This window comes from Xiphophorus couchianus, chromosome 23, assembly GCF_001444195.1.
Source record: "Xiphophorus couchianus chromosome 23, X_couchianus-1.0, whole genome shotgun sequence".
Classification (NCBI taxonomy): Eukaryota; Metazoa; Chordata; class Actinopteri; order Cyprinodontiformes; family Poeciliidae; genus Xiphophorus; species Xiphophorus couchianus.
In genome coordinates this window covers 5,812,467-5,840,401 of record NC_040250.1, presented here as the reverse complement: position 1 = coordinate 5,840,401, position 27,935 = coordinate 5,812,467, and the positions used below count along the sequence as shown (strand labels likewise).

General features: G+C 38.1%; 1 protein-coding gene across 1 annotated transcript; it reads right to left on the bottom strand.

Annotated features, from left to right (window-relative positions):
• Positions 1-139: 139 nt before the first annotated feature.
• On the bottom strand, positions 140-27,935 carry mtnr1al (melatonin receptor type 1A like). Its single transcript, XM_028008063.1, has 2 exons — positions 27,170-27,935; positions 140-5,142 (listed from the first exon to the last, which is right to left on the bottom strand). The coding sequence occupies exons 1-2, from the start codon at positions 27,465-27,467 to the stop codon at positions 4,373-4,375; spliced, it is 1,068 nt and encodes a 355-aa protein (XP_027863864.1). The 5' UTR covers positions 27,468-27,935; the 3' UTR covers positions 140-4,372.

The following is a 27,935-nucleotide window of genomic DNA, read 5'->3' as shown; positions in this document are numbered from 1 at the left end:
CAAACTCCAGTCCTGGAGGGCCGCAGTCCTGCAACTTTTAGATGTGCCTCTGCTGCACCACACCTGAATAGAATAATTAGGCCATTAGCAAGGCTCTGGAGAACTGATCTACACAAGGAGGAGGTAATTAAGCCATTTCATTCCAGTGTTTTGTACATCTAAAAATTGTAGGACAGCGGCCCTCCAGGACTGGAGTTTGAGACCCCTGATCTAATTGAAAACACAGTAAATCAGTCACCACTTGTGCAATTGGTATTTAAGATGTGTGCTATGTTTATTAATGTGGATTGAACTTTTAAATTGTAGAGTAAGGGCTTTCACTTTGAGGTTTCCCATAAAAACTTAAACTAGGATGGGAGCCAGCAACAATTTGGCACAGACAAAACAAAGTCCCCTTCCAACTGATTACCCTGTTGCCAATTTAGGTGTACTTAGTGGACCTTTAAGTTGGGGAGGAACTGGTCCCAGAGCAGCCGGATGAACACACACACACACATGCCAATGCACAGAAAGGGAACTCATTAAAATGGGAATTAAGCAGTCAGATTATCAGCAGCAACACCCCTTATGGTCATACATGCAGAACTTACACTTTAGATACACAGTGATGTGGTCAGAATACCATTCAGAACAATCACGGCTTTATTCCTCATTTTTATCTGTTTTTGATTTTTTATTTAGCATGTTTCAGAACCTCCTGGGACAGACTGGTGACCTGTCCAGGGTGTATCCCGCCTCTCGCCTGAAACGCTCACTGGAGATAAGCTCCAGCACCCCTTCCGACCCCACTAGGGTCAAGGGTGTTAGAAAATGGATGGATGTTTCAGAACCATATTTAAGTAAGTATTCTTGCTGCTGGGAGGATCTGATGTCGAACCTGATTACACAAGTGTTTATGCGGAACATAAATTGTTTATTTAAATGAGTGTGGAATTGTTGAAATTTCTCTCTATTGCTTCAGATTGGCAGAAACAGAAACTTTTCTGGTCTGTTATTTACATATCAGATTATGTAAGTGGTGGACATTGACACTTCTTTCCACTGTAGTTGGTCTTGTTCTAAGTAGAAGGAGCCAAATGTGCAATCCCTTCAGTTTATTAGTGTAAGTTCTAATCAAAAATCTAGTCAAAGTCCGGCATACTTGAAGTGAATGAGGCAATCTTTTCTATTTACGAAATTAATAAAAAAGAAGTTAAGATACTGTGACTGCCATTAATCCAACTGTCAGACTTAAGTAAAGTCACTGAGCCACAATGAAACAATAGCAGTAGAATATACTGTAAGTCATAACAATATTGCAAGGGCAAACTAATGGCAACAGGAGTTGATTTTAGAGGCAAATCTCTGGTTGCTCTTTCCTTGTTTGCATTGCCATATTAGTTTTCAAGCAAATCTTCACAAAAGGGCATGCCATGCAGAAACTGTGCAAGAAATCTTTTATCAGGGTAATACTTAACATTTAATTATTACCAAGAGCTCAATAAGTACAGTATACTAGGCTTTACTATGACGGAATAATTTTAGATATTCATTCATCAATGTTGTGCTGAAAAAGTGTTTAAACTGCAGTGTTTTGTTCCAACACAGGCATTATGTTTTTGGGAGGCAAAGAGGCCATTTAAGTCAAACAATGTCCATGTTGTAATGCTAAAATCATAGTGGTTGAAAGTACCTGCTGAATTAATCATCTTCATCAGCAGCAACCTGCCAGTCTGCTCTAAGACCATCAAAACAGATGTAAGCTTTTTAATTTTGCAACAGGCTGTTATAGGTTTAATCACATACAGGTAGGTAAATTGCTGTGCTTTTCATTACCTCATATCTCTTTGAAAATTTCACCGACAGGCTCCCAGTCAGTTCATCAACTGGATTGACACAGCTGGGTACCTGTTATGCTGAAAAAACAGCATGGCAGGTGTTATGTTGTAAAGTTTGCTCTTGTAAACAAACTTTATAAAAACATAGATGGTTAATATCTGTTCTAGTATGTATATTAAAATGTGCAGTTTTATCTGCTTAAACCAGCTATAGGGACTTCTGACGTCTTCTTTGTCATTAACCGCTCTGAGAATTTATTCCGTTTTCTAAAAATTTACTGCAAACTGGCTTTTACCAGCAGGAGTAAGAGGAACCTTTACCAATAATTTCATATTTCTATGCTATATGGCATAACATCCTTTTGGATGGAGGCATTGGGGAACACACACAAAGGAGTGTTTACAGGGTTACTGAACCCTGACTGATGTGTTGCTTTGAGTGCATTGGTTCTAGCTGTGTTATGAGGGTGATGTGTTGTAAGCTGAGAGAGCCAGGTACCTCAGAAAAACTATCTCAGAATCGTCCAATAACAGAGATAGAAGGCAAAAAGCAGAAAGAGGGACATCCCTTCATCAAAAATGTTCATGAAATAAGAGTTTCGGCACAAGAGCAAAGCTGCAGTTCCAGGCCAGGCTTACAGGATGTCAAGTTTGATGGTTTTCTCTACTTTCAAACTCTGGTGGGACTAATCCAAGGACTGAATTAAACCATCCAAAAGGTTAGCAGGAACAATTAGACTATTAAAAGATCTTACAGTCAGCAGTTGCATGTTCATTAACTTATGAAACATATTTTGTGTCACTGCTAACTATCACACAGTTGGGATAAAGTAATACGCAGATGAAAAAATATCCAGATAAAGCTGTAACCCGCTCCTTAGCATTGCATATTTGCAAGGTGATTGAATCAGAACCTCAAATTTATTCAGCTAAATTATAAAGCCAACACTGCAAGTAAGACACTATTCTAATATTTGGCGTATATTTAAGAAAACTAGTAAGATTATATTTGCAATATTTAAAGTCAATCAAAAGGCAAATTAATTGGTCAGCTTATTTTCTTGTTATGTCCCCAAATAAAAATACTAAAATTACAGACAAAATTGTACAAATGTCTGTGGAATAGCACCTAAACTACCTCTTAGAAAAGGGACAAGTGTTACAACCAATGCAGTCCATACTTTATCCAGTAATCCTGGGTTAGAAAATTGGACATTTGCATATAGTTCAGCTACTGAAATGAGCTGAGTTATTTAAGATAACTCTGCTAAATTGCTTAGCTTTTTGATGCATAGTCCCTTGAATGTAAAAGTCATTTGTTCATTAGCTTTTTATGTTTTGCAGTGGCAACGCGTCCCTTACAAACAACCTCTCTGCCCAATAATTAGTTGATTAAAATCTGGTCATTTCACATGTTGTTTAAGAATTGCTGCTCTGCACTTAAAGAAGCCAGTTGGGATGGTTTGGGTATTTCATACAGAACGACTGTATGTCACCTAAATCACCTCAATTTGAGGTTCTTTTGGACATTTTCCACTGAGACAAGGCCTTGGATGAAGCCCAGAACTCCCAACCTGCACCTAAACAACAGGCAGCTTGTTTTTTTAACATTGAAGTCGATTCTCTTTATCATGATCACATGAAGACTATATTTCTGTGTTTAAAAGCCAGTATTAAAACAGGCACCTGTGTGTTTACTTCACCGTAAAGTATTGGAAATCGATATCTGAAATAATTCAAATCTTGAGCTAAATTAATGAGACACAGCTCTGTTGTTCTGCTTTATAAAATATAAAACTGTTTAAAAAATTCCTTTTTTTGAATAGGTTTTTCTGCAAAAGAAAGTTAGTAAATCATTTCAAGTCAAAGTCCTTTAAAGTCTTGTTCTTTTCTTGCTCTCTTTCTTCACCCAAAATAATTTTATTTGGAAATCAGCACAATTATAACGAGAAAATTTAATCTTGAATATTTTATGCTTTTTCTTTTTTCCTCCAAGAAGCACCAATTTTGCAGATTTTTTTTTTTTACCACCTTTTACCATTCAAAAAATCATTCACACAAGCTCACAGTTTCTGAGAAATTCAGCAGCATGTTCTGTGTTAAAATTAATCATATGGAGGAAGATGGACATAACATTTGGATGTTCAAACATTTAAATGAATTGTGATGCTGGTTAAAATTTGAGCAGCCAATAACTTTTAAAATTCAACAATGAGTAATAACCCCCTTGCCAAAGACAGTCATGAGGAGACAAATTACTAAGAGTTACTTTCAAACTCTGGTCTCAGTTTGACTCGCTACATTTTAAAATCTCTGTTTCCCTGAAGGCAGCACTGATAACTTTCAGTATGGCATCATTTATTTTACCTCTTCTTTGTCCTCCTCTTCACCTAGAGCTGTTTTTCTCTTATAATACATGTTCCTGCTTCTTCCTTTCACAGTGTTGTTTGTATTAGTCCCCTTTTCTTGTAGTATTTTATTTCTTTTGCTCATGGCTTTTTAATAATCGTTTCTTGGGTGTTAAAAAAAACACTTCTAGCTCTGGGCATTTTATCTCAGCAGTGAAACTTGAAGATAATCAGGACGATCCTCTTGTACTCCTTTCTGAAGTTGTGGTTCAGAACGCCGTAGATGACGGCATTGAGGCAGCTGTTGAAGTATGCCATGAAGTAGCTGGCTGTGAACAGCCACTCTGGGATGGCTCGGCTCAGCCTGGAATCCAGCGCCACCACCAGGCCAATCAGGTTCAGCGGCGCCCAGCACACGGCGAATAGCACGAACACCACGAACATGGTGAGAAAGTTGCGAAGGTCGTGGGGTTTAATTTTGGGCCGTGAGTCTGGCTTTACCCTCCGTCTGACCTGGATTACCAGAATCCAGATGCGCAGGTAGCAGTAGGTGACAATGCTCATGGGCAGAATGAAGTGCACCACAACCACTGTGATGGTGTACAGCGAGCTAACCGACTGCGCGAAGGTGCAGGAGTACACCCGCGGGTCATACTGCAGCGACTCCACAAACCAATTGGGCACGATGGCTAGGATTGTGAACGTCCAGACAAGCATAACATAGCACATAGTGTTGCTGCTGGAGAAAACTTTGTCGTACTTGAGGTTGTGGCAGATGTAGCAGTATCGATTGATTGCGATGCCAGTTATGTTGAAGATAGAGCCGATGACACTGAGGCCCATGAGGAAGCCGCTAATCTGACAGTGGATGTAACCTGCAATCCAGCCATTATGGAAGATGGCTGTCAGGACCAGTGGGTACGGATAGATGGCCACCACCAAGTCAGCAAAGGCCAGGCTAACCACAAAGGCATTTCCTACAAAAAACAGAAAGTGAGGAAAAGACACAAGTTTAATAGAACAAATGCTTTATACAGCTGTATATTGTGTAAACATTCAAATTCATCTCCTGTTTCATTTTAGTCTTCAAAAAGCCAGATTTCTACAATCTTCTCTGAAGTGGTCTTAATAATTATTTTCAAGTAGCTTTCAAAGTTTTTTGTTTGCTTCATAACTCATTTTTGGTTAACTGTCTAACAGTTGTCAGGTACATGCTTTTTGGTTATTAAGTCATTAACTATGACCTCAATTTTTCCCATTTACTTTATTTCATTTTTTTTAACCAGTTCCCTAATTACATAAACAACATAAACAACATAAATTATTTGTAATAGGTGGAGTTTAATTTGGTAATTTAAAAAGCACACTCAGGTTCTGTTTAAATAAATCAACTCATTTTATTTGGGCATTGACATCTCAAAAGTGATGTTTTTGATGAACCTCAAGAAATGAGAGTAATGAACAGACTCAGTAGTTGCAGTGCTTTTGTGCTCGTTTTTTTATCTAAATTTGTGCCAAGAAACAGAAGGCTCCCATTGAAGTTCATTGAGCAGATTGATTTTCAGATATGGCAGCTACACAAAAGAAAAATATTACCTTTCAAGCCTTTGCAGGCAGATTTTTGGGGGTGAAAGGATTAATAGACTTCTATCACTTCTTTCATTCTATCATTCTCTAAGACAGTGGTTCTCAAACTTTTTTCAGTGATGTATCCCCTTAAAAATATAATTTTAGTCAAGTACCCCCTGACACGGGCAAAACATTTTTGGAATAAAAAAGAGGTACAGTGCTGTAAATACCCTGTAAATACTGAATATAAAATTCAGTGTATGAACACACATTTATATTTTATCGAACTTTTTACAAAATAATTTTTCCCAAGACTTATTATGAGGAGCCTACTGATTTTTTAAAGATATTTTGAAAAGCTTCACGTACCCCCTGCAGTACCGCCACGTACCCCCAGGGGTACGCGTACCCCCATTTGAGAACCATTGCTCTAAGACAGCAGGCAGCCTTTTCATCTGTATTGATTTTGCAGAAACAAATATTTACATGTTCCCAGATTCATGTAGGTAACTGAATGTTGTGGTAAATTAAATAACAATAAAAAAAAACAAGTTTTAAGATACTTGTTCAACGAAGAAATACATTTGATTACATTTTATTTATTGTTTCTGTCCTGCAAAGGTCTTAGAATTCCTCTTGAGGATCTGAAGAGTTTCTAAGCAGAAGCATGTTGGGGTTTCCCTCGTGGACTAGTTGCCTGATAAGCGGAGGACATTTAACACACTTAAGGGCCAAGTTTCATGGTTCCATGCAGCATTTATGAAACAGGATCCATTGGCCAGTCACAGTGTACACTTGGGAATTGTGCACAATAGTTATTTACAAGACAAAGAAGAACGTTCTCCCACATACAACTGTATAGTCTTTCAACGCAGACTTTAAAGGAGCACTAAACAACAAATCAAAACTTGGAATGTAGTTCGTCACATAAAGTCCATGGTTATGTTGTATTTCATAAGTTTATTATAATAGGATAGTTCCCATCATCTAATAGTCACATTTGGGTGTTTGATCCAGAAAAGCTCTCTTGTTTTCGGGGACAAAGAAATGATTTACCAAACCCATTGCAGAAATGTATTAATTAAACTGATCAATGCTTTACATTAATTAAGTGGATAGATGAATGGATCTGTGTAAAATATCTTGAGTGAAAATACATTTACAGAATAAACTGGTTGTATTACAGCATATGAGTAAGCCCTGCATGTTTGAGGTGCCCACATGTACCCTACTTTAATAAACTGAGCTTTTCAGCTGCAATAATACAAAGGAAGGAACAATTGAAATGCAGGGCTCTTCAGTAAGGGCAGCAGGTAAATGTTAAACCCATAATTCAGACATTCAAAGACTATCTTTCCTATGTCTGAGAGCGAGACCTCTATAACACATCAGGTGAGCTTTTTTTTTTTGTTGAAACATATTGTATTTGCCTAAGCAAACAGCTGCAAATTGGAACAAAATTGAAACCACCTGCGACTGTGACTGGTAAAGCTGTGTTTACATCTCCCCCAGGGAGCAACAACACATTACATTCATTTTTGGTGAAGTCAGCTTGAGCTGCCTGAAGTGGTTAGAGAGCTCACTGCTACACTGAATAGTGTTATAATACAGTTATATTCATTATTTCTAACTCTTGATGGCACTATTAAAGTGGACTGATGAACTTTGAAGAGATTAATTATGGAGAGAAGTTGGAGATCCTGTATATTTTTTCATTAAGTTATTTTCTTGCCTACTTCTTGTTTTTTTCTCTCTTTTTTACTGGTATGCATCTTGTTTTAAAAATACAAGATTTTGCTTGTTTGAATTTAAAACATACTAGAACAAATGTGCAACCCAATCTTACTAAATAACAAAACTTCACATTGTGAAAATGTTGCATAGAATGTGTGGAGATCAAGGTTTCCAGTGTGCTGCATCCTTCATTACCTCTGTGGAAGGGTTAGACTTTAGATGCAACTCATTCCTCTGCCTTTTGCTTTGCTTAGACTGTTTCAAATCGCTCTCTATTAGATCGACAGAGGGCATCCAAAATCTTGTTTTGTTACCTTGTTTCAGACTCAGTGGAAAATGTTTTTTTCTTTTCTAGACATCATAAAGACATTTTACTAAACACAGAATTCCCTGTGTACATTCCAGAGGCAACTGAATCAAACAACAGAGAGCAGAGAAAAACAAACTTTCAAGAATAAAAGGAGGATCTTATCCTGGATGCAAACACCACACATTTAAATACCTCAGTCGCTGCAGAAGACATGAAGTTCTTGAAAGCCCCCAAAGAAGTGGAAAAGAAATACATATGTACAAATTTAAAGATAATATGAACATATATATTTACTAGAACATCTAATTTTTTTTAATATTTCCTAAAAGTGCAATATTTCTTGCCAGACATCTCAGAAAATGAAATGGTCATTTTGTAGAGGTGGTCACCCTGTGGCACTGAGCAGATTAATAAGAGCCCAGATTGCTTTGATAAATGCCTTCAGGTCATCTGCCGTTTTGCGTCTGGTGTCTTTTATCTTCCTCTGGACAAACTACCTATAGATTTTCTTTGAGGTTCAGGTCAGGGGAGTTTGCTGACCAATCAAGAAAAGGAACACCATGCATGGTCATTGAACCAGCCGTTGGTATATTTGGCAGTGTGGGAAGGTGCCAAGTCCTGCTGGAAAATAAAATCAGCATAGCCTTACTGCTAGTCAACAGAGGGAAGCAGGAAGTGATGCAGAATTTGCTGGTAGATGGCTTCATTGACTGTGAACTTCAGAAAACACAGTGGACCAACATCAGCAGGTGACAAGGCACCTCAATTCATCACTGACCATGGAAACTTAACTCTGGGCTTCCAGCAATGTGGATTGTGTGCCTCTTTATTCTCCTTCCATACATTAGGACCATAATTTTCAAATGAAATGCAGAATTTATTCTGAAAACAGTACTCTGGATCATTGTGTAGCAGTGCAGTTCCTATTCTTCATAGCCCAGGTAAAAGACCTCTGACATTGTCTCTGGTTCAGGGGTATGCTGACATGGGGAATACTGTACAACATTTGTGGTATTCATGGAATAGATTTTTATTGACAATCCTCTGAAGGCTGCTGTTCTCCCTATTGCTGGTGCACCTTCCATTCAATTTTCTGTTAATGTGTTTGGATAAAGAACTCTGTGAGCACTCAGCTTCTTCACCTATGACCTTTCGAAACTGATTCTCCTTGGGAAGGCTGTCCATGTCAGCAGTTTTACCCATGATAGTGTAACCTACTGACCCAGAGTGAGAAACTGTTTAAGGGCTCAGGAAACCTTTGCAGGGGTTATGAGTTAATTAGCTGATTAGGAGGTAACCCCACAAGTTTCCAATAATTAACCTTTTTTATCAGTATTCTAATTTTCTGAAACACTTCATTTTTGGTTTTCATTATCTGTAAAGCATTATCATCAAAATTACAACAAACAAAAACTTGAAATACGTCAGTCCATGTGTGAATATATTGTACTTTTACACAATATTCCAACTTTTTTTAGATGTACTTATATACGTATATATTTCTCATTCTAATTTCAACTTAGCAGTTGACGGTGGCGAGTCTGTAAGGAATACCCAGGCAACTTTTTCTTCTCAGTCCTTGTGGAAATCTACAGCTTTTTTTAGGCATCAATGTCCAAGTGCACCTACCTGATGTCTAAGATATTCTTACATGCACTCTACATACTCCATGTTTTTACAGTTTTTGAGGTGTCTCTTAATAAAATGTCAAATTCAAAATTTTTCTTTCTCTAAGTTGCATTTTCTGGTCCTAACTGTTCCTATAAAACTTTGGATTTTAGACCCCAAGTAGACCTCTAAACGTGACCAGACTGACTAAGTCTAATTATGAGCTGTGACTAAATAGTGAAGATAAGCTGTTGCTGAGCTGAAACGCCTCAGTGTGTATAAGGAGCATCTCACCTCTCAGCTGCTTCTGTAATAAATATGTTGTGGTGAAAGCTTTTATCATAGCACACAGACGGAGTGTGGCCATTAACCTTGGCGGCCTTAATAAGACCTTGTTGAACCTAAATTCAGTGTTTATCACCCCATGACTCCATCTTCATTATGAGGAATCCTCACTGTTAATATTCCGGATGATACTCTTTGTCTGCTGCAAATCACAAGTTTCGAGCAAAGAGCTGTGGCAAACAGAACAGAGACAGGGGACTTGTTAACCACCAGTCAATTTGTATTAGTTGGTGGTTCTGTCTTTATTACCATGCTTGCCCTTGGCAGAAAAGATCCCATCCTCTGGTGTTTGCTGAAGGTAAATGTTAATAAGTCAGAAATAAAATGGTGACATCGTTAACGGTTCAATTCCCTCAGTAGTTGGGATTCATTAGAGAGGTTCTTGCTGTAAATACTTGAGACAAAATGCATTTAATGGAAATGCCATCTCTGCTGTTACCCTCTTTAACTAGGAACATTGTTAAGATAATTAATGGCTTAGGTTTCTACGACAGTATCATCTCTGTCTGTCTGTCTGTCTGTCTGTCTGTCTGTCTGTCTGTCTGTCTGTCTGTCTGTCTGTCTGTCTGTCTGTCTATCTATCTATCTATCTATCTATCTATCTATCTATCTATCTATCTATCTATCTATCTATCTATCTATCTATCTATCTATCTAAAGAAATCTTTAAAAAATCTAATACTTCATCAACTATGCATCTATCAACTGCAGCTATGCAGAATAAAAGGGCCTTTTAAACAAAAGTTTTCTTTTCTCTGAAGCAGCCAAAGTTGTAAGAAACCATGCCGACGTACAGCCTTGACAACTATTGATCAAAGCCACTATAAAAGATTACACAAGAGTCTGTCTTTTAAAAGCCAAATGTGAAAGTGAAATGGGTTAAGACGTTTGAACTGTACTACACTTTCCTGAACCTAAATGTAGAGATTGATCTCCTCAATTGCACAATCTGCAGTTAGAAACACCTCAACTATCTAATGATAAATGAAACAGAGCCTGCTGTTAATCATCCTGTTCATTAAGACAAATGGAGACTTCATTGAGAAAGATTTCTATCTGAGCGGGGTGATCTTTGCCTTTTGAAGGTACTGAGAAGTTACAGTAGTTTCAAAGTTATTGCTTTTTACACATTGAAATGCAAATTTATGCATAGGGATAGACAAATATCTAATCTGATCATCTGCTCTGTGGAGGGAGAAGTGCTATGAACGTTTTTCCTTTAGTGTTTCCAAGTCCATATGTTTGTCTCACTGAAACAGGGAGATGCCAGCATGCGGGGCGCTTCTAGTTACCGGAGAGAGGCTGTTTTGAAATGTGAGCCTCTCTACACAGCGAGTGTTTCAGTTCATACTCCCGGTAGTGAGAATGTGGCACCGCCGGGGTCTTTGATCGTGTCGGCAGCTCTGACGGCTGCTTCTGGTGCTGCTGGATTCCTGTTGAAGTGGAGCAGCAAACATGGCTGTCACCTTCAGACACACTTCAGGTAGCAGTTTGGAGGTAAAAATAGCCGCTTGTTTGTCAGCTTGTGTCTTTGGATGTGGATTACTGCATGGAGCCCACAGTTTGGGCTTAGAAAACTGAAGTCAGTAGCGTCTGAAAATTCATCCGAGGCAAACTTAAGAAAAAGGTCTGCCAGGATTGCATTTTTAAACATTTATTTTCTACTTTTCTCTCTGAAACTGTAGCTTATGTGGTATATTGAAGGGACACTTTGTTGTTGTTCCATCCTTATTTTAAAGAACCACAAACTTGAATGTGTTTTATTAAACTGCTATATTATGTAAAAGATCAACAGAAACCAGTGCACAAAAACAATACTTGGTTTTTACCAGTTATACCAATGAGAGCCTACTGAACATTTCACATTTTGCTACAAAACAGTGAAGGCCGTTTGTTGAACACAGTGTGATAGCACCAACTTTCAATGGAAAATATGTGTTTCAGGAGGGTTTTGGCCCTGTGACATTTATTCAGTCACATGACAATGATGCAGCACAGCATGTTTAACTGAAGCAGAGAAGCAATGTGGTGGGTGTGATCGCTTTTAAATGGTGACGAAAGTGGAGGAAAACATATAACCGTATTTGCCCATGTCATATTGATGACATGGGTAAATATGGTAAATACGGCCATAACAGCAGTATAAATATCTAATACCAACACTGACTCAAATTTTCTTGCCTGTGCATCCCTAATAATTACTTTTCTATAGCTTAGAAAGTTAACCTGTAAAAATAATGGCTCTATAAGTGGATAAGTCAAATATTATGCAAAAATTTGGAATAAAAGAAACAGGTAGCAGTCTCACAAACACTTGAAAACATTTTTTATAGCCTCCCCTAGTCTTAAGTTTTGGTCCTCATCATTCTGAGTCAATTTAATAGATGAACTCTAACTTTGCAGAGGATTATTAATGCTTGTGTCCTGTGGGATCCTACAGCATCTTTGTCATCTTTGTCATACACAGAAACACACAACAGTTATGTACTTTATGAACTCCGCCACCATTGTTGTGACTGGCGATGATATGAATGAAATTTATTTTCCGGTTCGTCAGTGCTCCATGCAGCTGCGCTCCACTCCGCTGCGCACTTTGCCACTTTGTAAAGAACTGTTGCAGGACTGGCAGTCTGTTGTCTGTTCCATCTAATGGATAAGAACTAACCACGAGGTAGCAGCTTAGGGAGGACGCCATGTAAAAGAAACGCTCCAATCAGCATGCCCATTGGTCCCCTGAAAAATTATGCAAACCTGGACATTTTCATAAATCAATAAAATCCCCCCGGATGCCCTGGACAGAACATAAAAAGTGGATGTGTCCGGGGAAAAGAGGGTGTTGATCTAACTTTTTGAGCGAAACGTGAATTTAAAGCAACTCCAATGAGGTTTTCACACTCTGATCTCTGCCTAGCTTTAACACTGAGCTGCTGCTGTTACTGTTACAACTTCATCCTAAAGCAGTTCAAAAAGCTAAAGCTTATGAATACAGACCATAAGCCTACAGAATACTAAGAAACAGTGCCCACATGTTTGTTTTATTTATTTTCAGTTTCTCATTTCAGTTTTGTAAGCTTACATTATCTTAGAGCACAATATGAACAGGCTAACATGTGCCTGTGTGAAAGGAAGATTTCCAAGGAAAGTATTGGCTCCCTTAACACGGGTCTGTCTGAGGCTCTCACTGTTTCACTCACTTTAAGCTTCTCGGAATGCAAAATGAAATGAGCAAACAGCCCCTCCCATGACATGACAGAGCCAAGATGTGCTAAGATGTGGACTCAGCAGGTCATCTAAATTTTAAACAGGCTGAATAAAACATGGACATGAAATGCTCAACCAGTTTAAAACTAAAGCCACCTAAATCAGTGGAGAATAGATCAGCTCAACATTATCATCATCTTGACACTAAAACACTGTAATTTATATTTCAATTTCCTTGTGGCTGACATTTATGGGAAAACTAGTTTTATGACTGAGACAGAATTACAGTTACAATGAATAAACCAGGTCCAGTAATGCTCTGTCAGCTACAGTTAAAAACAGACATACATAACTCTTTATGTTTCATAGTAATAAGTAATTATGCAAAAAGAAATCAAAACATTAATTACATTTAGTTTTTTTTATGTAATCTAAATTTACACTGATGCTCCTAAATGTTTCATTTAAGGGCATCAGAGCTGCCAGTAAAACACAAAGAGAAAACAAAACAAGCTTAAACTTTTTATGCCACCTTTTTCATCAGTTTTAATCTCATGGTATAAAACTTTAGCATTTAGAAGCTTACTTTAGTATAAAAAATATGAAGACATTTTTAAAACGTCTTTCTTTCATTGTCTATGCAGATGCACTCACACTCATCTGCTGCCCATGCTCAGCAAGCTCTGCAGTGGTGGCAAAATTATTGTGTAGCGCCCCCCACTGGAGGAGATGCACAGCAGCTGCTTTGTGTGGAACCAGAGCTCCATCACAAGCCGTCACACTGCTTTTTGCAACATAGTGTATCATCATTATTTTCTCCCTCTTATTCCCCCGTTCCCTCCTCCCTGTTTCATTAGCAGGTATGAGACAAATGCATTGGCACAAAAAATAAAGCAATTATCTAATTGTTGAATTCAAAACAGTCACTTTTCTCTGTAGTGGATGGACAGAGTAGTTCAAGCAATGAGATTTTTTGATAAAATCCCACAGAGTTTACCAGAAACTCCAGTGGCATGCTCAGCAAGCTTTTGGTCTGAAAGACACATAATAGAGTTGATGGGAAGATGGATGGAGGTAAACACAGGGCAACATGACCCTTTCAGATGCTCTGAAAGGCTTGAGCCTGGGACTGAGGTTCACTTGCTGGTTTGAGACAAATGCGTCAGCACAGAAAACACAGTGATTATCTACTTGTTAATTCAAAACTTTGTCGTTTTGCTTTCTAGTCTGAAGTGGATGAACAGAGAGTAATGCACACAATGACATTTTTGGTCAAATCCCACAAAGTTTACCAGAAACTCCTGTGACATGCTCTGCACATCCTGCTTTTTGTCTAAAAGACACATGATAGAGCTGATGGGAAGATGGATTGAGTTAAACACAGGGCAAGATAACTCTTTTAGAGGCTCTGAAAGGCTGGAGACTGAGGCCGACGTTCACCTGCAAGAAGGGCAACATCCCAAACCTTATAACCAGAAGTGCAATAAAATTTATATCAAAGCTTGTTCAACTGCTCGATTGGCCTAGACATAAATCTAATGGAGAATTTTTGGTAAGACTTGCAAATCAATGTTTACAAGTCACTGATATTTATTATTTTAATAAATATATCTATAATTTTTCTTTCACATCACCATTTTGTATTACTCTGGGTCAGGATAAAATCATATAATCAAACCTGTAGTTGTTACACAACAAAATGTGAAAAGGTTCGAAGAGCATTAATATTCTAACAAGTCACTCTAAGCTCAGTTCTGTTTCTAAATCAGTGGCCCTAAACGTAGGGTAATAAACTTAGAAAATCTTAAAACGAAGGCTAAAAATAGGGACTCGCTTTATTAAAAAAAAACAACAATGCAGAATACAAATTTAAACATCTTTTTTTGGTGAAAATTGGAGTTGAGAGACATTTTCACTCCTGCTTTGAATTCATGTTGCCGCCTGTCACAGGAGGACTTCAGATCACAGAAACTGATGCTAACCAAACGGACGCGTTGCATCAGCAGACCAGCTGTGCTGCTGCAAGCAAGTAGCTAAAGAAGCCTCACAGCCTTTGATCCGTGCATGGCTTGAGTCATTAGATCATTTTAGTAGAACATAACTGAGACTTAGGAACACTGACGAAAGTCCAGAAAAGCTAATGAAACATGTTTTTCCTTCTTGTTTTTCACACTTAAACAGCTCAAAGTGAATACTACATAGACATTTTAAAACAGATATAATTTTGTTTGCAAAATCAAACATTAAACAAGAATAAGCAATCAAAGGCCTAGTTTACATAATTGATGACCAGCTTTTTGCATATTTTAACTGATATTTTTTTCAACTATTTCTCTTTGGTTTTTGGTTTTCTAACGTCACACATCCATTAATTAAATGATCCCCGTCACCTATTTTTAAGTCTTCAAACACATTTTCATGGTTTTGCTTGCAAAGAAGAATCTCAAAGTTTTGATCAAATCCTTATCTAGTCGTAAAAATTGCATTTTATGTGTTTACATGCGTCTAACATTTTACTCTTACTACTTGGTGTCACAGCGGGTGATAAGCAGTCATCAGTTGTTATGATAAAGTGGCTTAGGCTAGAATTTCTGTTTGAATGAAGGGTGGTTCATAAAAGCATAATCCATTTTCTATTGAGTTAAAAGCAGCAAAAAATGTGTTTAGTTTGTCATGATGATATTTAACATCTCTTTGTTGCTGTTTCCTGTCAAGTCAGGCTTGTAGATGTATGTCAATTTAACCCTGTAATTATGTCTGAAAAGCTACATCTTCTCTAAAACTGGAAAAAAATATTACAATTGGTATTGTAATATATTTGCCAATGTTTTGTGGTAATTAAGCTTGATTATAGTGTATAGTGTGCAATTAAACTCGACTGTAATGGATATAGTGCCATGTTGTTGATGCATGATCTTTTTTTCTTTACTATCAAGCTTTTATTGTGGATTTCAAATCCGGACAGCTGCGTCAAGGACTAACAGCCTCTGTAAATGGGCTCTGGCTGAGCTTCAGAAGCCAAGACTCAACAATCCAACCTCCTCAATGCACTGCTGTATAAACTGTTACATCTTCTTTTGTACCACTTTGATTAGAGAGGATACTAGGATATAGTTCGCATTGGTCTAGCATTTTAGAGCAAAGCAATGTTTGTAAAACAAATGTTTGTTAAACATTTCTAAAGCATGTTTTATTTTTTTCACCTATTTGTTATAGTCACTATGTCTTAACAACATGAGACAAATAATCTGTGAAAAAATTCAAGCTTTTCTGCCTCCTGCCCGTGATTCTACTGCCATCTGCAGCAATACACTCTATGGTCAGAAACAACTAATCAGAGCCAAGAGGAGGGTGTTAGAGCTTTCAATCATCCTTGTGTAAACAGTGCTCATACCCTGTGTCTTGCGCTCTACTACACTACAGCTAGTTTCCCACACTGAAGCCTGCCATTAATTCTCTGGCTAGTTAGCATGGCCAGTTTTTCTGTAATGGTTAGTTGTTTCTCTGCCATTAGCACAGCTGCAGCATGTACACAAGTGTGATTGAAAATGCTGAGACCTTTCTCTGGGCTCTGATTGTTGTTTTTTTTTCATCAGGAGCGGTGGATTTTTGCAAGTGGCAGTGCGGGAGGAGGCGGAGGACCTTGATTATTATTTAGATCAGGGGTCTCAAACTCCAGTCCTCGAGGGCCGCTGTCCTGCAACTTTTAGATGTGCCTCTGCTGCACCACACCTGAACAGAATAATTAGGTCATTAAGGCTCTGGAGAACTGATCTACACAAGGAGGAGATCATTAAGTCATTTCATTCCAGTGTTTTGTACCTGTGGCATATCTAAAAACTGTAGGCCCTCGAGGAGTGGAGTTTGAGACCCCTGATTTAGATTATCTGTCTTATGTCTTACTGTTACTTCATAGTGACAGATTTAACAAATATGCAAAAAACATATTTTTTTACTGCAGTTTTAATGTGGTGTTTTTTCTGAGCAGTGGTTTTGGTCATCTGATTTACATACATTCATAGAAGCAACTTGATCTTCCTGAGGAACAAATCCAGAACATCCAGGTTGTTAATTGGGAGAACAATATGCATGTTGACCTTCTGACCCCGTTGTCTCTACACCTCAACCTCAAGAAAGCGGAAGACAATGAGTAGTGTGAAATTTATTTATTTATTTTTTGTATGTATTTGAATGAAAATAATGCCAATGTAATTTGAGAAATTGTTCATGTATCAATCAGTTTAGGAAAAAATAAGATGACATGAGCTTGTAGAATAATGTTCCATATCTGTCATAATATTCAAATTGGGATGACAGCATGTGATTTATGATGATGCAATGAGGAAGGTGAAGTTTCTTTATGTTTCTTTTCCACTCATGGATTTCTTGTTTGAATCACACTGAGAGATTCATCTATAATGACTCATAGAATAGAATAGAAAAAATTATTTTCTTCTCATGGGTGTTGAATATTAAAGACGAGAGAAGGGAACCACAAAAAGGTTTGCAAATAAGCAAAATGAAAAATATGTTTAAGCCCAAAATTAATCTCAATATAAAAGGTGCAAAAACCACAATCTAATAAGGGTGGGAGATTAAATACAATTTTTAATGCATTGAGATATGATCTATAAATGCTAATACTTGATTATCTTAATGTTTTTGTACTGACATCTTAATTTCAAGGAAGGCAAAAGTCAGAACTCAGAAATGCAAATGCACAATTATAGTAAGCTCATATCAAAGTTATGAGGGAGTGGCTGAGAAATAAGACAATGACTTGGACAAGACCTGTACCCTCTGGCAACTGTGTAAAACTAAAATTAATTATTCTGAAAGAACCTGGGGAACCATATTACATAGTTTCAACTAGAGGCAATTAAAATACAGTTGATTGTCACTGTCAATCCTAGGATCATCAAAAAACCAATGTCAAGTTGGTTGACAGTATGGTCTGCAAAAATTGATTCTGCCAAGTTTAGAAATCTGAACTCTAATACTTAGCAGGTTTTCAAAAGAAATGCATCAATGCTCTGTAAAGAGTAATAATGTAGCCATAATACATTGGGCTAGATGGATTCCCAATACCAACGATGAAGCTCAAGCTGCTGGTTTGGTGTTTGATACCTGCAAAATTAATAGTGATCAAGATGCTTAAACTCAGAGAGGAGGAGACATGATGGTGATGGAAAAGAATTAGAAAACTCAGGAAAATGTGGCTTAATCACAACCTATATTGTCATGTTAATATTCCACAAAAATATCAGTATTGACCAACTTCCAACTAATGTGCAGCCCTGTTCCTTAAGGGTGCATTCACACCGGCACTGTTTATTCTGTAGTTTGTTTGTCTAGAAGATCATTCATTTGGGAAGTTGTGAATGCGTAATCAAACTCTGATGCTGACCAAACAAGCAAACTCTGCTCCACCTAAAAACCTAGGTCTTGGTAAGGTTTGGGTGAACTCTGGTGTGGTTTGCATGAATGTCAATGCCAAGTGAACCAAAGATCTTTCCAACAGCAGGTTTAAATACTGCCAAAACAAGCACTAGAAAGAGAAATAGGTTATGGTCTTTTACCAACAACAAAAAAATTCTACAACCACTAAAATCTGATGCCTCTCTATTGTTTACATTTTTTTTTTTGTCAAGATGGAAGTTCATGTCTTCTTCAGTGTCATTTCCTTAAGTGGTTCTTGGTGCAGCACCACCACAGATGAGGAGGTGGATACGTTACTCAAAGAGTTTGGTTCATTTGACAGTCCAGTGTGAATGCAAACTGCAGAAGCTGAAAATGTGACAAATGTTGCAACTTTGGTCCCCAATCGAACCGAGTCTACCAAACTATCAGATGTGAAAACACCTTAAAATTAAAAAACAGCTCTATTCATTTATAGTTTTTAAAAACATATAGTCTCTATTCAAACATTCTGAAAACAAAAAGGCTCTTTGACTAGACCCAACGTTATTGGGCCTCGATCCTTGTTTTCCAAAGATTGAGAATCTAGTACTTTTAAATTCCAGACTCACACAGTTTGTGTAGCCTAAACTCAAACAAACCTGGACTGGGTGGCTTCAGGGCACAGACTAATTTTTACCCCCATGACAAACAAACTGAAGATATACATTGGTGGGTCTGAGAGTTAAAGATGAGCATCACAGCTCTGACTCAAAGGCCTCCAGTAGGTGATGCATCCTCACCTACACTGAGAGCATAAACAGGGTTACAGCGAATGATGAAGCGTTGTGCGCTTAAAGGAAATTAGACAAAATAAATCACGGAGGCTCGGCAGCAAACATGAGCGCCTGACTCCTGGAGCTACAGTGACGGCAGCAGGATGAGGGCTGAGCTCAGGTCAGCACCATTAGACGTGACGTCAGGGAGGACAGAGAGGCTGCGACTCTGTGTTGGAAAAGCTGCACGGGACGAGCCTTCACACCAGAGAGCATGACTGCTGCCTTGTTAGGCTCTCTGGCAGCTGTTGCTGTTGTTATCACAGCATCTCTTGTCTGCTCTCCATGGGTCACAGAGTCTTACTGTCATCACTCCAAATAACTGCAGCTAAGAAAAGCTGAAACTATAATGAGAAAATAAATTACCAGCACTCAAAGTATCTACAGGTATCATTTATGTATCAAAATGCTTGAAAATATACTTTTTTTCACCAAAAAGAAATTCATCAAACAGCTTAAAATGATGACACTTTGCTACACAGACTCAAACACAATGAAACTCTGATTTTTAGAGAAAACCCAAAAGTTATGCTGAAAATCTCCTATTTATGTTCGCAGAGGTGCAAGAATCAATACAGAGATGGCAAGATTGTTTTATATCTCTTGTTCTCAGTTTGTAAGTTGGGTTCAAGGTCTAGGATAGCTTCAGAAAACTGTCCAAAGAGAAAGAATCAAACCTCCTGCATGAATGCACAAAATGAGAATTCAAGAGACTCGGGAGAGCCGACGCTCTCATCTACTGTGCAGTCATGCCTGCATTTCAATGACCTTTATGTAAAAGTCATCTGAAAGGAACCTTTCCTACATCTTCACCACTAGGTATCGAGCGCTTGCAAAGAACAGAAGAAAAGATATTCATCTCAAAGTCCATAGATTTTACAGTACCTCAAAAGGGTTAAATCTGATGGAGAGAAAGACAAGCACTGAAACTTTTATCAGTGAGATTTTGAGGCAGGAAGATGATATAATAACCAACCCAGAACTATGGATATTAGTCTGAATTATTGCCTGATATGTTTATCAGCAATGCCAAGGTAATTATTGGTTGTCTCCAGGTTTGAAAAGGACGTAACAATAAATCCTTCATTCACTCATAAATGAAACAGTACATGTGTCTGGATGATTTTAGACATAAATACAGTTATACCACTGTGAAAAACTATGTGCCCTTTACAGATTGTTTCTGTTTTTGTTTTGCTCAGAAAAAGCTATCCAACCCAACGTTGCTCTGTGTGACAAATTGCCCCCTTGTCAATTCATGTATTACTGTTGACCATATTTTTGAGAAGTTTATTTCCATTTCTGCCACCTAACCCAGGCCTAACTGCTAGTTCTTTGAAGAAAGTTAATTGGTCGCAAATTGCAACACATCATGCCCTGATCTAGAGAGATTTAAGAAAAATCCAATATCAGCTTGGATAACATGACAAAGTCAATGCTAAGAGGTTTGAAACTTCAGCAAACCTCAGTGAGCTATTATCTAAAAATTGAGAAATTATGGAAATCAGTGAAGTTTCACTATCTTCAGAAATGGCCGGCCTGGCTAAAGTACTCCAAAAGCAGCTTTCATCAAGATTTGATTTCCACCAAATTTTAAATCCTTCTCACAGGAGCTTGCCTGAAAGTAAAATTCAGACTCACTCATTGTACCGCCTAGTGGTGACATGAAGAACTAATTGACATGCTTGTTTTGGGTGTTGAGGTGGTGAGTTGCCAGGGCTGTTCGAAGTTTCTTGCAGCTTTAATTTTTCTTAATTGTCAAAGTTGCGCCAGAAATGGTCTTTACATTAAACTGAAATATTTATCAAAAGTTGGGCAGTTGTTAAAGGGAGATAAAACAGCTAATTTAAAGGCTAGTAAGAAGCAGGTATCACATATCCAGTGGATATCAAAGGCTGCATTATTTGAAAACCCAGAGGAAGTTTCCAGGAATGTCGCTTTCACTTGTGAACAATATTGTCAATGTGGGTTCATTTTTCGAAAAACTAAAAAATACTTTTTCTTTCATTGTTCTGCTTCATATTAATTGTACATTTGAAATAGAAAATCTCGGGGGGGAGGGTTATATGTAAAGATCGACAACATGTTTCTGTTGACAGTGACCCTTAATATTTGTGTCTCGAACTTTTCCACATTTATGTTACAGCAACAAACTTATGGGGGAAAATTAATCTGAGACCAAAATAAAATGTGCACCTAATTAAGAGTTAGTATCCTACCTGTTTTAGATCCCTCGCTGGTTTGATATATTCCATGAGGGTGAATTACCAGGCTCCTGTAGAGTTTGATGAGATGCTGAGGAGGTCATTAACTTCTGAATAAAATGTGTTTGAGCAGAGAAGCAACTATAATATGGACACCTGCCTCTGTAGAGGTTATCTGGGCTGCCTCACATGTGTGTTAAACAGCAGAAGACCAAGGAACACAACATAAAGGTCAGTTGTGGTGAAATTGAAGCAGGATATAATGATATTCTGAGCTCCCAACATGACAATAGAGCAGCAGAAATAGAAAGAAAGAAAGATAATATAGGAAAAGTTTGACAAAAAGTCAAAAGAGTAAAAAAAGTCACAGCCGCCCAAAAATACTGTGCTTGCGAAATAAGTTTTTACATCTCACAATGTCATTCTCCATAGGGAAAATATAGTGTTGTCATGATCATTTCAGGCACACGTCCAAACAAGTTAGATATGAATACAAAATTTTTATTCCTGTTGACTGATATTTACGTTATAGAGGAAAAGAATCCTGAGAAAAATGTTAAATGTCACCACATTGTGTACACTAAGGTTCATCATTTAAAAAATACATTTAATTCAGAGTTGTTGCAAATAGTTACAGTACTGATGTTTTTAATTTGGAGGTGACTATTTTATATGAAGACATAATATTAATCATAAGAAGGGATCATTATGGATAGAGTATAATAATTCCTACTAAAGCTTTATTTTCAACACTTTAATATGAGAGATTTAGGCTTCATTCAGCTGTGGCAAAGCAAATCCTATTCTTCACACATCAGGTTTTAATTTTTATTATTCATTTATTAAGACTTCTGCAGTTTTAGGGAGTATTTTTGCTGTACCAGTCCTGATTTTTTCTGCTTTTGTCATAAAACCTTCTCATCCATGTGCTGTTGTTCACTTAACAATAAAAAAATATATATTTAAAAGGATGCTGTGATGGATGGATTCACTTCTTTAAAGTCTCTAAATCTAATCACATCGCCGGTCGGTGTGTTTGCTCGTGTATGCTTAAATCTGGTCATCGCAGATGCCTCCAAACAATTCGGGGCCACCTTCTGCAGAGAGCTGACTGATTTACGTAATAATCTTCCCAGGCATAGAGCTACAGGGCATTGTGGAGATGTTCAGAGGGAGCTCCAAGGATGTAAAGAAGAAAATGAATGTCAAGGAAGAATCATGAGCTTATTTTTCAAATAAATCCCCTCAGTTGGTGGTATTTCTATGTCAAACTGACTGCCCCACTGTTTTCCAGTTTCTGATTAAGCTCTGCAACAGGAAAACAACCATCTGCTGAGTTTTACTGTACATAACTTTGGGAGCCACATGAGGTATACTCGTTAGTCTTAAATCAGATACATTTCCATTCGTGAACAACCATAAAAATGACAGAAATAAGATGAAGAATGATCCTGTTTTCATGAAGTAGCTTAAAAATCACAATCTTGAAGCCTTGTTCTGTGACTGTTGATAATGGCAAGAAAATGTACATCAGGAATTGGTTTAGAAAGAAGTTGGGAAATGTTCAGCAAATTGGTTTAAGTAATGATCTGGGTCAGAGAAAAATTCATTTACATTTACACTCTATACACAGATGGTTTCATTCAGTCTCAACGTGAGGAAAGCTGAAACTGAAATGGGTTGCACAGACCACCGGTGCCTACGGCAGACCACTGGATGTCTTTATCCCATTCTTCATTCACAGCAGTTTTCTTGGTTAGAATTGAGAGGAAGCCCACTCTCTTGGATGAAAAGCAAGCCCACACACAGACTGAGTCAGGATGCCCCAACGTTGGCATGACAAAGGGCTCATTGTGGTGCCCACCTGTGCTTTTCCACATAAAAGATTTTTTTACAGAAAAATTGAAAATCAAGCAGAATTTGTCTACCCTTTAAGTTGTTTTCCAAAACTATTCATGTCAGTGTTTATGCAAATATACTTACATCGGGCAAGTTCGCCCAGCAAACTCTGTACTAGCGTACTAGTGACCTAATGATGTGAATAAAACCCAAGGCTGGAATGTTTTAAAGCCTTTTGGACAAGATTGTGAAACTTTGACACTATTTATCAGAAAGCCTTACTGTTCATCAAATTTTGCCATTCTGCATTTTCCCACTTCTTTTTATCTCCCCATATAAGTTAGAAGTTAAAAACAATAAATATGTTTAAGTCAATAGTACCAAGCAGATGGTACTATTGGCACATTATTGCTTTCCACCAGAAAAAGGTAGTTAATTAAACCAAGACATAAAGATTGCAACTAATGTCAGAATACAATAGGAAGATTTTAAACTAATGATATTCCACAGAGACAAAACCATTTAAATTAGTTTCTTTTTCCCAAGATGATTCCTTATGAATTTTTCTAAAGAAAATGAAAATGTGGTTAAAAAAGCAAAAGGCTAGCAGATGTCCATGCAAAGAGGTAATTGTAAGGATCTGATGGATATTTGTGTCATAAAATCAGTTTTCAGGAGAATAAAACGGTTTACTCTAAATATTTAACATTTGAAATAGAGTTGTATAGATGCAGTCTACCCATATTTAGAAATAGTGAGTTTTTTTGTTTTGTTGTTTGTTATATCAAATTGGAAACAGCCCCAGGAGGAGTCACAGATTTTTATTTTTCTCTCAAGGTCCAGTCTAGTAATACATTTCAGTTGATAAAAAATTCTTTACATGTCTTCCTGTGAGATCAGCAGCAGCAGCAACAGAAGAGGCGTATTAGAAATGCATGGTCATAGATACTATTGGGTGATATTTTGAGTTCATCAACCGGCCCAGTCTTTTATGGATTACTCTGTCCAGGCGGGACTGTCCTCTGCCTCTGAAAAGGTTGAGCGCCGCTGATCTACTGGCCAGAGGATCAATGAAACAGTCGGACTCATTCAGATTGATTTCCATCTGGAACGCAGCAGCTCGTGGTTTCAGGCACAGCAAACGAGTTTAATTTGGCGGGATCTGGCAGTGAGCCAAAACCCATCCATGCCAAACACAAAGCGCTCCTCCCTCCTCCTTCTCTGATTTAACAGCGAGTTGAGCTGAGTGTTCTGACCCGTTGAATGTAAACCATTTCAGGTCACGTTCTCCTGCAGAAGATGCCAGTAGAAGGAGAGATTGCACATTATGACTAAAGGTACTCTGACAGCTTTTCATAGATCAGGTGGCAGTTACATGATGAACAATAGCAATAGTTTCGCTTTGATATGATAATATGTGTCAGTTGAATGATAAGGAAGAGATGATGAGAGTAATTCAACAGCTGCATCTTGGAGAGAAGAAATGAGGCAACGGAGAGTCATTGAAAAAGGAAAATAGGACACCTGAAAGGACGCCTGAGCAGGAGAGTCTTAAAGGGATAAATTAAATTGGAAGAGCAAGAAAAGACAGAACGGAAAAGAATGAGCTTAATTGAAGGATGAGCTGAGGAGATGAATGAGGGGAAAATGTGGAGGACAAATGAGAGGAGAGGACAGAAAGCAAAGCTACAGGATGAATATAAAAAAGAAGGAAGCAGTCCATGAGGTTTTCTAGTTTTGGTTGCTACATTCCTGGCCTGGGAATCAAGGAGTACAGAGACAGAATCCATATAACCAAAGCAGCACAACCATTAAAAAAGTGACACATCTGGGCTTTTATCTTTATCTACTGCCTTAGAGGCAGTTTAGCAGTATTAGAAAAATAAGATAAAGACATGAAAAACTCCAAGATTTCACCCCTACCCTTTGCTGTCATGGACGGTTATCTCTATATTAGCTGATTTATTTATTTTAGCACTAAAATAAAACACATTTATTGAAAATAGTTTGCATTTGTTGGCTGATAAAACACTGTGGAAGCGCATGGAAGTGCAAACGGAAACACCTGTTGATGTGGCTGAAAACATTCACTGAATAGTCAAACTATTAAATCAATCTTTTGTCGTTTTTAATAATAATTCAGTGCTGTTTGTGCAATTATCAAAAATACACGTTCATACGATGAATTTGGATCAAGACAGAGCAAAATGTATCAACTTTTTTCTATGTGTGGAGAGAAATTTCAGAGGAACCCATCAGCTTCTGTGAAATTTTCTGTCAGACACTTTTCTTCATGGAGCATTTAAGCCAGTTCATGGAGGAGAGCTGACCTTTCCAGTTGTGAGGTGGATATTTCGCATCTGCCATTTCCCCTGCTTTTGCTCTCTAAAGAGTGTGATCGCACAACTGCTGAGCAGCGCAAACCTTTTGAACAGAGACTCACTGATCAATCAGCCAGAGATCACAACTTTTTCCTCTTCAGCTCTGTTCAGTTCCTGGCTGCTCATATGCTGATATTTTTAACTGCTGAATAAATGCACAGAAAACAATGAAGCCCCATTTTTAAAGTAAAAATGCTTCAAATATAAAAATCTGATAAAGTTTGTGGACATAATTTTGATGCATAAATATGAAATATTTTCTAACATCTTAATTTTCTGTTTCATTCATGAGTATGAAAATTGGTATTGGTCCCAAAAACTGGGCTCAGCTCTACTTTAAAGCTGCTCTAAAACAACATAACCGTACCAACTGATCTGGGTGTTTTAACCAAAACTCAGGTAATAAATATTTAATATTTATATGCAACCAAATCATATTTTTAAAAATCTCGCTCTTAAAGTTAAGCTTCCCCTAAAATATTGTTCCATTCAGTCTTTTATGGTCACTTTTCTGTTTGTGCCGCAGAGGTGTGAATTTAATTGCGGCTCGCTGCATGTTCAACCTCCTGTTGATCTCCATTAACACTGATTGAGTTAAGTGTCTCACTAAGTGCCTCTTGATTTGAGCTTCCAGGGAGGACATGTAGCTCTTCTCCTCCTCCGTTTCTCCTCTGTTGCCTTTGGAATTAGCATGACCATTATTGCACTTTATTTCTTATTTATTACAGAAAGGCATGAGTTGGATTTACGTTCCTGTTTATGGAAGTCAAGCCTCACTCACTATTTGCATGCTGCCAAACTCATAACATTTATGAGTTATAAATAACTCATAAATGTTGCTTATCATTATTCTGATATTGTCAAATGAACATTAATAGGGTGAGCATCCTTGGTAAGTGATTTAAATATATTTTCTGCTTCAAATCATTCTCGGGTTTGGTGATTAATGAGAGTTAATAGAAGAATCCTTCTGAATTCTTGTTTAATTAGTTGTAATTATTTTCGCTTTACTGTGCAGAGCAGTGGGACTTTTAATCAGAATGGAGTAACAACAGGTTTACAAACTCATTTGCAGGAGATGTAAGGTCTGCTTCAGAAGTTTAGACCTTCAGAAATCAACGAGGTGAGTCAGATCAGCTGCAGGTCTTTCTTCATGGCAGACAACAAAATGGGCAAAGTGAGGAATTATCATCTCCAGACTCATCAGTCATGTTGCCTGATTAGAGAATGAGCAGCAACTTCCTTTTGATCCAAAACTCCTGGGACTTTATCTAAATAATGTCACTAATTAAGTATACCATTTTGGTGTACATCTACTTTAACTTTAACATTTTTTACTTTATCGTGTTACTTACATTTTTTATTTGTAAAAAAACACAATTCTTTTTTTTAGGAAAATAAAACTTTTTGAAATGAGTCCTATAGAAAAAAAAATCTTGTTTAATTATTGGAATTCAAATAATTTTACAGGGATTCCTAATGTTATACGAAATCAAAAGTGCATCAAATTGAGGATTTTTCACACCTCTCGGTTCATTCAGTTCACACTGTCAAACAGCTCCCTGTGTCCGTGTCTGTACCTGCTTTCCTGAGTTTTCTGTTCCTGAACACCGACACGATCACCAGCAGGTTCCCGATAACATCCACCACGATGGTCGTGATGAGGACGCCGGCCAGCACGGTGGCCACCCACGGGAAGGAGTGCTGCTGCTGACCCGGGGCACCCTCCTCGCCCGCCGCTGCCGTGGAATTGCGCGGCTCCAGGGTCCCTCCCGCCATGGTGGGCTCATGGTCCTCCAGGGACATCAGTTGCGGGAGGTGCCTTGGATCGACCAGTCGCATCGGGTCGTAGCGGCGGAAAGTGGGTCCATTCAGCATAACGCACGAAGGTCAGACTAGGCACAGCCGGAAAGGGTGCGCATGGCTGCGCGCTCGGCTGCGGTTCAGTTTTTTACGCGCCCGAGCCTCCAAAGGTAGGACAGGATATTTCAGAAGACATTACTTTTGTCTTTTGTGTATCCCACTGGACACCCACGGAGGATCAACGGCAATCTCGATCTCTAAGGCTCAGGAAAACACATTCTGTGACGGCAAACATCTCCCCAGTCAGTCTGGTAAACACCTTCCATCTAAACTGGAAAACAGCGGCTCAGCTGACCCGTCTCATTCTCCTGCTCTCGGTCACCTATCTGCTCTCCTGTTCATGATCTCCATTTCATTCAGCCTCACATGTGCGCTCCATCAGTCTGGAGACTTCACCATCATTTAGACTCCTCCAGCTTCCTCTCTGAGCGCCTCAGTCTGAGCCCAGCAAGTTTACGCGCCTTTAAACATCCAGCGAAATCC

Coding starts and splice junctions, on each gene's coding strand:
- mtnr1al (XM_028008063.1), bottom strand. CDS start 27,467: ATGCTGAATGGACCCACTTTCCGCCGCTACGACCCGATGCGACTGGTC. Junction 5,143..27,169: donor CAGAAAACTCAGGAAAGCAG/GTACAGACACGG, acceptor TGTTTTTTGTAG/GAAATGCCTTTGTGGTTAGC.